Raw genomic sequence first — 13,332 nt, 5'->3', positions numbered from 1 at the left:
TAGCGCTTACAGCGTTATGATTGATTGCTTTCTTGGCGGCTCCCATCCATGCATTTCACGATCGTTTAAACGGCTGTTACATCTGCCTTAGAGATGCCCCCTCGCGGGCTTTTGCATTCTTTTGCTTTCTTGCATCTTCGAAGACTACTCGTTTTCACTGTTTTTTCTCCCCATTTTGATGCATAGCGACGGCGTTCTTTGGGTGGCATTGACCGACACATACAGTTTCCCTTAGCCCTATGGGCCTTATACAGACTTAGGAAGTTATATACCAGAATCTCAGGCTATTTTATCGTCTCTTAATCATTAACCATCGTGCTTTTCAGCCAGACATATTCGTAGTTCTCGTTATCTAGTTACACCCTTTTTTTATACTTATATGTAATAGTTATGCTCTTGTGCCGTGTGCATCGCCACACCTATTTGATGTCTTGGCACCAACCACAACATCCCGCCTGGCGTCAACTCGCTCCCAAGAGCTGTAGATAGGCAGACATCAAACACACCAAAGACCATCACATTGTTGCTTGATCAATTCTGCCTCCTCCATTCTAGATCCCACTATCATTGCCAGCTTATCACGGATACGGATACAACATTGGCCCCTAACCTTCCTGTCCTCGAATCCTTGAAGCCCGCGCCGGACCCCTCCACCCCGATACAACAGTTGACGTTTGCTTCTATACCACGGTTCACAATGCCACAGATAACAAACTACAGAACCATTGATATCGACAGCCTTGACCCGGAGTCGCCTGCCAATTTCCCGATTTCTTCTCTACTTCCTTCAAACCTACCGCCGCCAACAACGTCCAGCGCGGCAGCAAGCCTTGCATCACAGATCAGACAGTTGCTTCGATCTGGGGACACAGAAGGAGCTTTACGCCATGTTCTCGATTCAGCTCCGCTAGGTGGCGATGACAGGGCAAAGGAGGTTCATCTTGCTTCGGTTGTGGAGGTTTTACAGGGTATACGGCAGACGGAGATGACAAAAGTGCTGGAAGCAGTATGTAACGGTGAAGGAGGCGCTGAACGGGGGGATTGTCTGATGAAGTACCTGTACGTCGACATATACCTCCTCCATATGTCCCTCATGCCTTTCCTTTTCAACTGCCTTCAGGCAGAGTAATCCCGTTATTAACGTCTTGGTAAACAGATACAAGGGCATGGCTGTACCGACTAGCAGTGATGCCGGCTCGAAGTCGGTATCTCCCCAGAGCACCGGGTTTTCACAAATACAGGGTCGAAATCTTGGAGAAGGCGGCGGTGGCCAACAGATGAGCGTGCTATTGAGTTGGCATGAGAAACTAGTTGAGATCGTTGGGGTTGGTTCAATTGTACGTGTTATGACTGACAGGAGAACTGTTTAATGGTGCCTTTACGAACAGGTGCCTCTTTTAATAATTGCAGGATACTATGTTGCAACAGCTTGATGAATGCTCTACGGGATTGTAATTTAACCAAGCACCGCAGCTCGTTCCTGTGATATCTCCACTGCCCCTTATAGACTATGTGCGATAAAGGTCATGCATAACCGTCTTTCTTTCGATGGAGTAAACATACTGTTTAGAAGTCTTTCTTCTATTCTATTCTATACAAAGATTACAATATTGTACATGAGCCAGGCATCTAGGCCTATTCTGACCCAATGATGTCCTTGAGATTAACCTGCCCACTGCCTCTCTCTAACGGTTTTGACTGTCCCTCTCCCTCTTTCCATCCTATCATATATATCAGCCGGAAGGTAGCAGGTATATTGCTCTCACCTTCTTCCGTATGTAAGCTTCTATATATTGCTTCATTCGCCAATAAAACGTCTCTAGAAATTGGCCCGGCTTCTCTTCGCAAGATTGCGTTGCTCTCCCCCATAGCCTGGAGGTCTGACATGAGGGCAAATGTATCAGGGTATTCCACCACGATATCCTCCACATCGACTGTGAGCAGTTTAAATCCAGCCTTGGTCAGCAATCCGCCAATATCTCGTACGTCAGCAAGCGGAGATACATGAGGGCTTACGCCACCTCTGCGCTCGAGATCTGCTAATTGCAAGGAAGTGCGTAATTCGAATAAAGTATCCCCTCCAAACATCACGGCCATAAACGGACAATCTGGCTTTAATATAGAATTTACCTGCGCGAGGAGGGATGGCAGGTCATTTATCCAGTGCATTGATAGAGACGAAAGGACGGCATCGAATGTGTTTGGTTCATAAGGGAGATTCTCAATGCTCGGGATAACCTCACGGGTTATGGATATTTGAGAGTTAAATGGGAGATTTTCATCTCGATAGAGCAGACTCCGGGATTCCTCAATGCACGTTATTTTTGATATTCGGTCTGCGACGGTCTCGCCAGTTCCCGTGCTTGCGCCGCCTTCGCCATTTGATATTGGGGTAGAAGTTAGGGCCCGAGCTATGTTGCAGCTGTTTGCGCCGAGGTCAAGGACGTTTGGAAAATGTCTTTTGATATCCTAACCATTCAAGACCCATAAGTAGACTGTGATATAGTATCAGGAGCGCAATGGTATGCCAGTAACGAAGATAACCCACCAGCAATCTGTCACTCAGTCGCATTGCAACCTCGTCTTTCAGGTAATCAACCTGCCGGCTGGTATTCACATTCTTTGCTGCCCTGTCCTTCTGTAACAATTTTGTTCTCCTATTGAAGACCTCTAGAGTCGGGTTTCCCGGAGTCTGAACGGCATAGGTTCTCGATAGAGGACTGATTCGCCGTAGTAAAGGGTTGCGAAGACATGGGCGGAGAGACATCGTTGATATTATTTCTTCTTTCCTTGACAAGCGCTTATCATCAGTTCAATTGCACTGATCATAGTCGTCTCCAGAGCACTCGTCTCGCTGGTGTGCCGGAGGTGGAATGAAGCTGCACGTCGCAGCTTTTGATGCAAGCGCGAAATCGTCAACAGAAAAATAAAAAAATCCGAGGTGATCTCATTGTCACCAAACGCCAAAATAGCAACGAGCTGATCAACACGCCAGCAAGATCACATATTACAGCTGGATCTGGCTAGATCGCTACATAAATGATCTCAAACGTCTAACCAGGCGCATTCCAAAGCTCATTCTAAGTTACACTGAGGCCAGTCAGTTACTTCTTCATCTTGGTCCCGAACGGCCATTGCTGACACCCCTGGATTCTAGCAGAATCAACTTCTATATATTATGCGATATTGGCTTCTCACGGTACGATAGACCGAGTCATACTTGATTATGCTATGACATCTGTTCTTGAACACGGCCTCTCCTTCTTTCGCTCGTAATGGCGCGCCCATTCCCATATAACTTCATATCATGCCCCTGCGTCGATAGCCCTCGTCCCACGCCAGCTTCAAACCGGCTCTCTAAGGACCTTTCCAGCCTCAGCCTTAAGGCTTCAGACTCAGATGAAGACGAGCGGACGTTTGACCCGAGATCACGTCGCGCAAACTACTCCTTATACCCCCCAGAACACCTCCTATATTGCGAAGACTGCCATCAGATAAAATGCGCAAGATGTATAACAGAAGAGATTGTTTGTTGGTATTGTCCCAACTGTCTATTTGAAACTCCGAGCAGCATGGTAAGGAGTGACGGGAACAGGTACGAATTATACCCTTATATAAACACAGGAGCATAGTACTAAGATCACAATTTGCCTAGATGTGCGCGTAATTGCTTCAATTGTCCCATTTGCACATCTCCATTAACGGTCACGGCCATGAACAATGCAGAGAATGGAGCATCCCAGAGTGGTCCTTGGATCCTATCCTGTAGTTATTGCATGTGGACAAGCCTTGATATCGATATAAAATTCGATAAGCCAACCAATATACGAGCTCAACTCCTATCTCTGAAAAATGGAGCGAACAGAAGACCTTCGGAAGCTAGGGCCTCGCAGTTTAAATCACCGCTTGCCAGCTTTGCCTCTACACCTACCCTACCGGAAGAAGAGCAAGATGAGAAGTTGGGAAGCCCGATGTCCTTTGACAACAAGCCTGCGTTAGGCCATGATGCCAGGTTTACGGCCTTGAAGAATTTCTACCGCACTCAGATTGCTGAAACATCGTCATCACCATCAGATCACTTGATAGGAGGTGACTTTGGTCTATACTCTTCTCCTAATGCGCTGAGCCGTATCATGTCTCTTTACAATACAGGCGTCGGGATGCATGGGAATAATAAAAAGAGCAAATCCAAACCCCCAGTTATGCGTGAAGCTCTCACACAGGCAGAGGGGTTGATTATTCCCACAGCCGGATCTGAGGATCATATCATTGAAAAGATGGCAGCCGAAGGGTGGGATGGGCTGGCGTCGATGGAGCAACAGCAGTTTCAACAGCCTTCCACACGATTTGTTGATGACTTACTACCGCTTCCGGTCCTTCTACGCACAAAGAGGTCCAAACGATGCAAAGCATGCAAGCACATCCTCGTTAAACCGGAAGTCAAACCACAATCTACTAGATTCCGCATCAGACTTATTGCTCTCAGCTACCTTCCGCTTACCTCAATCCGTCCGCTATACCAATCATCAGTTGCGCTTCCGATCAACCTAGAAGCACTTGAGCCCTTGAAACCTATTCAGTTCCTCCTAACTCTCAAAAACCATATGTTTGATCCTATCCGTGTCACGCTCGCAACTCCATCAGTGACTCCAGGGCCCGTTTCTACAAAGGTAACGATTCTATGTCCCCAACTTGAAGTTGGCGCCAATACAGATGTCTGGGATGAGGCCCTCCAGTCCGGAAATATGCCTGATCCGAGATCTTCCCGGCATGGCGGTGCTGAGAGAGTTGCAGAAGCAGGCAAGGTCTGGGACAAGGGACGTAATTGGACCACTGTGGCTATGGAAGTTGTCCCCGGTGCAATTAAGAGCAAAAATAAGCAAGCTCAACAAGATACGGATGATGATGAAGACCAAGATATAGTTGAGATCCCTGTATTTGTGAGAATTGAATGGGAAGCAGATGGCGGGAACGAGGAATTGGGGTTCCGGTCTGAAAACACCAAGAAAAGCGAGTCAGATACAGTAAAAAGAGAGCTTGCATACTGGATGACACTTGGGATAGGGAGGATTAAGTCTGATGCCTCTTGATGTGTTTTATTTCGTTACTAGCATGTTTGGCTAGTACATAGATACCCTGATACATAGTACCCATATGCGAACCGAAAGAGTGACACTTTGTTGACATTGCAATACAACTCCCGTCAGGTCTATGCCATGTGGAGAATACTAGTTCAAGACTTTCTTATAATAGACGACATTCTTGGCCAAGTTAGATATCTAGACATTGACGGTATGGCGAGGGTGTAAATCCAGGATGTTATAGATTCATCAACTGATGTAATGCTCCATACATAGGAACAAGTCGTTAAGCTTGTATTATTTTCCCTCCAAATAACGACGCCTTCCTCGACTCGATGGAGAGCGATACTTAGTGGTGTACAACGTTTTTTTGTTTTGTAAACATATTCCTCAATTGGGTATTATTCCCAGTGTAGGAGAGGAGAGAAAAAGAGGCAGCACCGCATCATATCTCCATTTCTTGAATTCATTGAGACTGGTCCCACTCCAAATATCTAGTACTCCGAAGATCCGCTCTGGGGGAACTCAAAAGCAACACCACGACCTGTCAATTTTCGGTAGACCTCGCCGTATGCATCAAGGCGGTGGTCCACACCACCACGCTCCTTCTCGTGGAGAACAACCTTCAACAGCTTGCTACCGTCCTCCTTTGTTCGGACACGCTTACCAACAATCTCGACTGGGTATACGATATCTGAGAGAATAGCTTCGTGGACAGCGGTAAGGGTACGGGAGCGTGGGCGCTTCTGGGTCTGGCTGGTGCGGGCGGTGGTGGATCGCTTGGGGCGTGGGAGGATGCGGCGAGAAGCAATGATAATGACCTGGCGGTCGGAGAATTTCTTCTCAAGTTCCCGGGTGAGGCTGTAACTGGTATGTTAGCGAGCGTCCCCATACTTGAAGTTACGTAGATGTAGAATAGACATACCGCTGCTGAATCTTGTGGAATCCCTGGAGAAGAGGGACTGGGACAAACATCACGATGGCCTTCTTGCCATGGCCAACCTCAACCTGCGATACAACCAACAGTCAGTATGTTTGATTTCCACCTATAACATGTATAAACCACCGTAGCTGGTCAACTGTGCAGATAGCATCCTGAAGCAAGCCGAGAGCACCTCCTGAATTCCCTGAGCTCCCTGACATGCGTATCTCATGCGACAAGACCTCCGGTCCCTTTATTCCATATTCTCTTTTATATCACCACCATGCTCAGCTCCGCGCTTCAGGAAGTATTCGCCAGTTCACCAATGCACCGAATATTTGTCCTCCAGGCAGGAAAAATAAGAAGGGCAATGTTCCCCTTACCTCGCGAGCAGACACGAACTGGAGAGGTCGTAGAGCGACCTTCAAGTCAGGGGTGTTGGTCTCCAGGTCGTTGAGAGCGGTAGCCAAAGCCTTCTCGAGGTCGGAAGGACTCTGCCTCGAAGGGCTGTTTGCGGCGATCTTGTTAGCAGCCATGGTGGGCAGACAAATTCAAGAGCGTTACGACGGTTAATTTGCTGCTCCCTCGTCGTTCGTATGGCGGTGCCGGTGGTGGTTGTCGAAATGGAAGATGCTGAACTTATCTGGCTGCGGCCGTCAGAACTTCGCGAAAGTCACGATTTTTTTTTAGACGTTCGTTTTTTCGTGGGGATAAACCCTCGCTTACCGATCGGGTTAGTCAGTCACGTGGCGCATAGGGCAGCCGCTGCCGGAAGCGGACGAGAAGGCAAAAAGACAACATCGAACGAACGTCACGGCGAAGAAGAAGAGGGAGAAGACACTTGATATCAGAGAATGTAAACTGCTATTAGACGGCCACTGCTCATGGCTGTTGGTTGAGGCTGTCTCTCAGGGGCTATATATATGCGCATTACAACTACTTTGTTACGACTACTTAAAGCTCGGCATGTCATACATGTCGCTGGGATCTGTCATGCAGTCTCATCAGTGGGCCGGCTACCTCTCAAAATATCCAAGCAGGAGCAGAGATAACTGGGCTTACCTTTGTGGTTCTCGATGATGTACTTTCTTGCGCTTCGAATCTCGTGCTCGAGGGTGGTGAGAAGCTCCTGCTGCCGGATTCTTACCTTTTCATTGCGCCTCGAGCCGCCTAGGACGGCTGCTTTGGCAACGTGGAATCGCGATACCCTGTTGAGCAGCATCATGTCAAACGGAGTAGTGGTAGAGCCCTCTTCCATGTAACAACCGATGGTGATACGGTCAACACGAGGCCTACCGAAGAGTAATCCCTTGAGCTCTGTTTCATATCCGTGGTAGTTGAAATGGATCGGACGGTCCGCTGTGAACAGCGCGTCAAAAGTTTCATCCGAGAGCGAGTGCGGATGGCTCCTCTCTGAACCAAGAATCATCAGGTCCGTAACATTTACCACTCGGACGCGAAGGTCAGGTACCAGTTTTCTTAGGATGGCTGCCGCCTGGATGACCTCGAAGGTGACTTCCGTCCCGATGCCGACTAGCACCACGTCTGGATCTAAACCTCCATCAGTGCTTGCAAAGCCCCAGGTAGAACCCCCGGCTCGGCAATGAGTCTCCGCCTCCTCTGCACTCAGGTATATTTGGGTTGGCTGCTTCGACCCGATCATAAGATTGACATAATTCTTAGATTGCAGGCAGTGAGACAGCGTCGAGAGAAAAGTATTTGCGTCTGGAGGCAAATACACTCTGGCAGCATTGGGCTTCAAATTTAAAACCGCAGAGATAAATGATGGATTCTGGTGAGAGAACCCGTTATGCTCCTGGCGTGCCCAGGTGCTTGTCTCAATATAGTTAATGCTAGGCAAAGGGCGGCGCCAATTGGTTTCCATACCCTGTGAAGAACCTCAGCATCTGTCCTGCCTTCTTTCGAAGGATGAGAATGGAAGCAAACAACTGCAGTAACGTACCATTTTGTTGAACTTCGAGTACTGAACCATCATGGTATGGATAATCCCTAGGAAGCTCTCGTAAGACGGGAATATACCCGTCCGTCCTGTCAAAGTATATCCCTGGAGGAAACCCTGACACATATGCTCGCTTAATACTTCAATTACCCGTCCACCCCGGGCATTAGAAAACTGATCGCATTGAAAATTTCGGCCCGTCTTTTCCAACACGGCACCAAGTTTGTTACTCTCCAGCTCGTCTGGGGAGAAAATCCGCATAGAATGGGGGTTATCCACCAGGATCTGGCCCATAAAATGAGAGATCGTTTTCATGGAACTTTCCTGGGAACCCTTTGAGACTGTGTAACGTCTCCAGTCTGGCATTTTGAGTTTTTCAAATGTGTCACACACCTCTTTTCGCTGACCCATTCGCTTTGAATCTTTCTTGGGAAGGATCGATTTGATATCATCAATCACATCCCCACGCTCGTTGAACAGCTCTTCCGGTTTATATGAAGAAAGCCATTCCTGTAACGCTTTGAGCTCTTCTTCGTCCTTCCCAGCTGCTGGCAGCGGTACTTGATGCGCTGCGAAGGAGCCCTCTACGATTTTCCCATGGATGCTCTTTGGTCCTGTCCAACCCTACACATAGAGCCGTTAGCCATCCCACTTGGGCATGTCATGTTATACAAGAGGACTTCGTACTAACTTTGGGGGTTCGCAAGATCAACATTGGCCATCGGGGTTTCATGATTGGGCTTCCAGACCGGGCGGCCTTTTGGATCCTACGGATTTCTGCTAGTGCCCATTCTAACGAGCTATTCAGGTTGGTATCAATATCATCCAAGCCTTCCACGATTCGTGCCTGGTAGCCGAAACCAGAGAACAATGAGACAAGCTCTCTGTCATCCATACACCCGTAGATAGTCCGCTCGCTAATCTTAAATCCATTGAGATGAAGAATCGGCAAGACAGCCCCTGACTCTGCGGGATCGATGTACTTGATACCATTCCAGCTCCTACTTGCAAAATTAGCGAAACATGCTCGACAAAGAAAATGATGGAAATAAATGGAAACTCGTGCGAGCCGTTTCTCAGATCGACTGACGCTGTACACGGGCCGCTCTCGGCCTCCCCATCGCCTACCACAACAGCGGTTATCAGGTCTGGGTTATCCATTACAGACCCAAACGAGACGGCTAGGGCGTATCCAAGTTCGCCACCTTCATGTATGGCTCCGGGTGTCTCCGCATTGATGTGACTGAGAGGAACTTATATTAGCCTTGGTTGCAATGGAAATTAACGTCCGCGATACGAGGAGGTTGTGGCTTGAATAACTATTGCCATCTTACCTGGGAAATCCGCCAGTGGTACTGAACTGGGTGATCAACTTGGTGAGCCCATTGGTATCGTTGGCGTATTTAGGGTAAAACTTTCCCAATGACCCTTCAACCCAGAGTGAGGCGAGGATCGCAGGTGCGCCATGCCCAGGTCCGGTGACAAACAGCATATCCAAGTCATGGCATCGTATCATATAGGTGAGATGGGAATACACGAGATTCAAACCAGGACAGGTGCCCCAGTGGCCTTGCCGACTCTTCTCGTCAGCGAAACAATATCTTGTTTTTGATATTATTTGCGGATGGCGGCGAGCCCGTTTCAGCGTACGTACCTAGCAGCCGGGGTTTGATATCTTCAGGCTTAACCGGGCGTTTCATGTAGGCATTGCTCTGGAGAAATATCATAGCTTTGTTCCGCAGTATCAATGTCAGCCACGATCTAACGGCAACTAACAATCTGGGATTGAAAACTAACCCGCAGCAATGTAGTCCGTGGCTCGACGGAATTTCTCCAACGAACGACGGACCCCGTCGTCCAGCTTGACTGTTTGAAGTTGAACCCTGAGCTCGTCCACCGAGTCTGGTAGCTGGGACGGAGGAGGCCTCGGGTTTGGTCGGTCGATAACCTCGCCTGGCATCTTGATAACTAGTTACGGTGTCTGTGATGCCGGTATAGATATGGTACAATATAGATAGAGCAACAGCCCGATACTGATTTATCAAGGCGAGTCTCGATGCAGAATTACTGGAATAACAGAGTAAAATGAATATTTACTTGCCAGGAATCCTTCTTGACACTGCATGGCTGCATATAAGGAAGACCGCCGCCACAACCATGGAAGCTTTGTTGACATCATAATGTTGGAGAAAGTAGGACGGATATCCCTGTTCTCCACCAACATTCTGACGTAGCTACGATGAGTAGAGAGCGTTCAGCTAGAAACATAAAATAAAGGCGTAAGACGTGGAGCAGAGGGTAGTTAGGAGTGAAGGGTCCCAGCTGAGAGATATCGCAGCTCTTGGTCAAATAGCCAGCTCTAGCCATGGGTCGGGTCATCCTCTCTGTCAACGCCGGCAGCTCGTCTGTCAAGGTGAACGTCTACCATCTCAAGAACCCGCCGGTCGAAGTTGCAGCAGCCAGTGTGAGCGGCCTGACAGCGCCGCCGAGCGTCTTCAAGTACGAACATGGCTCAAATCACCAGAAGCACGAGACCGAGGAGGAGATCAAGAGCCCACAGGATGCGTTCAAGTACATTCTCAAGAGACTCTTGCATGACCAGGAGCTGCAGGTCGTCAGCAGCAACTCCGACTATGCCTACGTTTGCCACAGAGTAGTCCACGGAGGAGACCTAGAAGAGGAGGTTGTCATACATGAAAAGACGTTCAATTATCTCGAGACGCTGCAAGACCTGGCGCCGCTGTAGGTGTGGCCGTCAATATAGGGGGCAAGACGATAACTGGCTGACAGTAGATCTAGACACAATACATCTGCGCTGGAAATCATCAGGACATGTCTGCAGGAGGTTCCGTCTGCAAAGTCAGTGGCATATTTTGATACCACATTTCACCAATGTCTGCCGGATTATATCAAGACATACCCTATAGATCCGGAGGTGGCTAAGTCGAAGATGCTGAGGAAATACGGCTTCCATGGAATCAGCTTCTCCTTCATCTTGCGGTCTGTATCAGAGTTTCTGCACAAACCGGCCTCGGAAACGAGTCTAATCGCACTTCATCTTGGAAGCGGTGCTTCCATCTGTGCTATACAGGACGGGAAATCCATAGAGACTACGTATGTCAAGTGCCCTAATTCCAATCCACATACCCCCCCTATTCCTTAAGCTCCTATTTTAAAAAGGAAGTAGATAATATGCAGCCTAGAAAATGGAGCCCATGGCTGATATGCATTGCATTGCAGGATGGGCCTCACTCCGCTCTCCGGCCTTCCCGGCGCCACAAGGAGCGGAGACATCGATGCAAGGTGAGTTGAGTTGGTCATTGATACCTAGGGCCATGGTGTTTGGCTGACCGGTTCGACAGTCTTGTATTTCATTATACATCAGAGGCAAGCAAGCTAAGCTCTTCGAGCACCAAGGAGATGCATATCAGCAAGGCATGTATCACAAGTCCATTTGAACCGGTGACATTGTCCTAACAGGCTGCTACAGGCTGAGGAGATTCTCAACAAGAAGTCAGGCTGGAAGGCATTGACCGGAACCACCGACTTTGCTAAGATCGGAACGGACAATCCACCCACTGAGATGCACAAGTTGGCATTTGACATCCTTCTCGACCGTATTGTTGGATTTATTGGGAATTACTTTGTCAAGCTGGGTGGAAAGATAGATGCCATTGTCTTTGCAGGGGGTATAGGCGAGCGAAGTGCGCTTCTGAGAAGTTGCATAGCAGAAAAATGCCGATGTATTGGAATTGCTATAGACAGCGAGGCGAATTCCGCCGGTATTCCCAGTGAGGATCAAACCGTGGTAGACATTTCTGAGAAACCTGGTCAGCGGCCTGCTGCTCTAATTTGCCAGACGGATGAAGCGGTAAGCGGAATCTCCTTCACGGTCTTCATATTGTTGCAGGTCACACGAGCTTGCCCTGGCTGGTGCTTGGGCTGACATTTTCCCACGGTTAGTTTGAGATGGCATATCGATGCATGAACAAGCCTCCCAGAGAGGAGCCAGCTCACTTCTAACGAGCCACGGCCGTTGTCACACGTCACCGTGCAGGAAGTGCAGGACTCTTAACCGCGGATACCTCGCCCCGGCGGCTCCAGCGGCAGCAATCTTCATCAGATATCATTGTAGCTGGCCTATGCAATAATACCGGTTTTCAAAAAGGTCATCCTGCCCTTCAGCTGTCAACGATAGCGACTCTTGCTACGGCTGACTCCAAGAACACGATCTTACCCCGTTTGCCGCCATGTTTTCTCTTCGTTGACTGTGTAACTTGTAGCTATCAGGGTCCATCCATTACTTGAACTGAAGAGGCAGATAAGCCACTTTCTTTTTTTTTTTTTTTCGTCATTTCCCCCGTTCAGATAATAACTGGTCATCGGGAAGAGACAACATGGCTTATTTTGAAACCTGCCAGGACGTTTATTAAAGCCATACGACGACTCGTGGCATATCTGTCAGCCCTCATCCATCGCTATTGAGGGTGCCATCGGGGAATGATAAGGAAGAGGCCGGGTAAAAAGAAAAATATATTCCTTCGTGAAACGCCCTGCACGGGGAGAATAGCCGTCTCTTCACTTGTCAGTCATGGCAGTTAGCCTTATAGGCGAGAGGCGCCGAGTGGCGGACTGCTTATATATATTTATTATTTTGATAGCTTGGTTAGCTACCCCTGAAATACGGGCAGAATGAATACAATTTGCAACGAGAGCTTCTTTGGTCCGGCCTCACGGGTGTTCTCAACAGACGATAATGATAATAATAATAATAATCAGCCTTCCCTCACCCTTTTCATGATTGGAGACCGTTATTTCGTCCCTTTTTTTCCAATTTTCTTTCTTTTTCTTTCTTTCTTTTTTTCACCTGGATATTTATTTCGTTAGTTAACCCAACAACGGTTGCCGCGGAACCTGCAGCCTTGGATCCGGGTACGATCTATCATCTGGGCCCTTGGACTCTGCCTTATCCTTTGTGTATACGGATGGAACTCGCTTCCCATCACAATCTAACCGCCGATCTGTATCAAGGGTCATAAAGAAAAGAAGAAAAAGCGACCTTGCATCAAAGCAGGAGTGCGACGTCCCAAAGCAAACCCAGTGCAGCGATACCTCAGGCTGCAGCAGGTTTCTTGACTCAAGGGGGCCCCGGATCCATTATTATCATGTATGTCTCCCGCTGCAAATCAAGCATGCTGCAGGCGCGGATGCATAGTTTAAAGGTGGAAAAAAAAAGACATCGTGCGTGCACCTGCATCGATCTTGCATGAACGTGCTAATCAGGGCTCCAAGGGGGGCTTTGCTTTTTTTATTCGTGAGCAGAGAGTTGCCGTGCATAGCTGGCGATGTGCCTCAATATATGCCAACAA

At 48.4% G+C, this 13,332-nt stretch overlaps 6 protein-coding genes across 6 annotated transcripts; 3 read left to right on the top strand and 3 right to left on the bottom strand.

The window, feature by feature from the left end:
• Positions 1-697: 697 nt before the first annotated feature.
• Positions 698-1,129, top strand: ARB_05686 (uncharacterized protein; the record flags this gene model as incomplete). The annotated part of the gene is made up of 1 exon (XM_003016241.1): positions 698-1,129. One exon carries the CDS (start codon positions 698-700, stop codon positions 1,127-1,129), a length of 432 nt encoding a protein of 143 aa, XP_003016287.1.
• Positions 1,130-1,635: 506 nt separating this feature from the next.
• On the bottom strand, positions 1,636-2,767 carry ARB_05685 (uncharacterized protein; the record flags this gene model as incomplete). Its single annotated transcript, XM_003016240.1, has 2 exons — positions 1,636-2,469; positions 2,549-2,767. The coding sequence occupies 2 exons, from the start codon at positions 2,765-2,767 to the stop codon at positions 1,636-1,638; spliced, it is 1,053 nt and encodes a 350-aa protein (XP_003016286.1).
• A 1,009-nt stretch (positions 2,768-3,776) lies between these two features.
• Positions 3,777-5,090, top strand: ARB_05684 (uncharacterized protein; the record flags this gene model as incomplete). Its single annotated transcript, XM_003016239.1, has 1 exon — positions 3,777-5,090. One exon carries the CDS (start codon positions 3,777-3,779, stop codon positions 5,088-5,090), a length of 1,314 nt encoding a protein of 437 aa, XP_003016285.1.
• A 485-nt stretch (positions 5,091-5,575) lies between these two features.
• Positions 5,576-6,056, bottom strand: ARB_05683 (uncharacterized protein; the record flags this gene model as incomplete). Its single annotated transcript, XM_003016238.1, has 2 exons — positions 5,576-5,942; positions 6,007-6,056. 2 exons carry the CDS (start codon positions 6,054-6,056, stop codon positions 5,576-5,578), a joined length of 417 nt encoding a protein of 138 aa, XP_003016284.1.
• A 794-nt stretch (positions 6,057-6,850) lies between these two features.
• On the bottom strand, positions 6,851-9,923 carry ARB_05682 (uncharacterized protein; the record flags this gene model as incomplete). Its single annotated transcript, XM_003016237.1, has 8 exons — positions 6,851-6,918; positions 7,066-7,891; positions 7,967-8,587; positions 8,655-8,964; positions 9,132-9,206; positions 9,298-9,532; positions 9,618-9,734; positions 9,761-9,923. 8 exons carry the CDS (start codon positions 9,921-9,923, stop codon positions 6,851-6,853), a joined length of 2,415 nt encoding a protein of 804 aa, XP_003016283.1.
• Positions 9,924-10,086: 163 nt separating this feature from the next.
• Positions 10,087-11,986, top strand: ARB_05681 (uncharacterized protein; the record flags this gene model as incomplete). The annotated part of the gene is made up of 6 exons (XM_003016236.1): positions 10,087-10,155; positions 10,317-10,705; positions 10,763-11,077; positions 11,204-11,266; positions 11,444-11,834; positions 11,927-11,986. 6 exons carry the CDS (start codon positions 10,087-10,089, stop codon positions 11,984-11,986), a joined length of 1,287 nt encoding a protein of 428 aa, XP_003016282.1.
• Positions 11,987-13,332: the final 1,346 nt, after the last annotated feature.

The sequence above is a fragment of the Trichophyton benhamiae genome (genome assembly GCF_000151125.1).
Source record: "Trichophyton benhamiae CBS 112371 chromosome Unknown contig01145.0, whole genome shotgun sequence".
Lineage (NCBI taxonomy): Eukaryota > Fungi > Ascomycota > Eurotiomycetes > Onygenales > Arthrodermataceae > Trichophyton > Trichophyton benhamiae.
The sequence above is the reverse complement of the archived record's forward strand: the minus strand, read 5'-3'. Positions and strand labels throughout refer to the sequence as shown.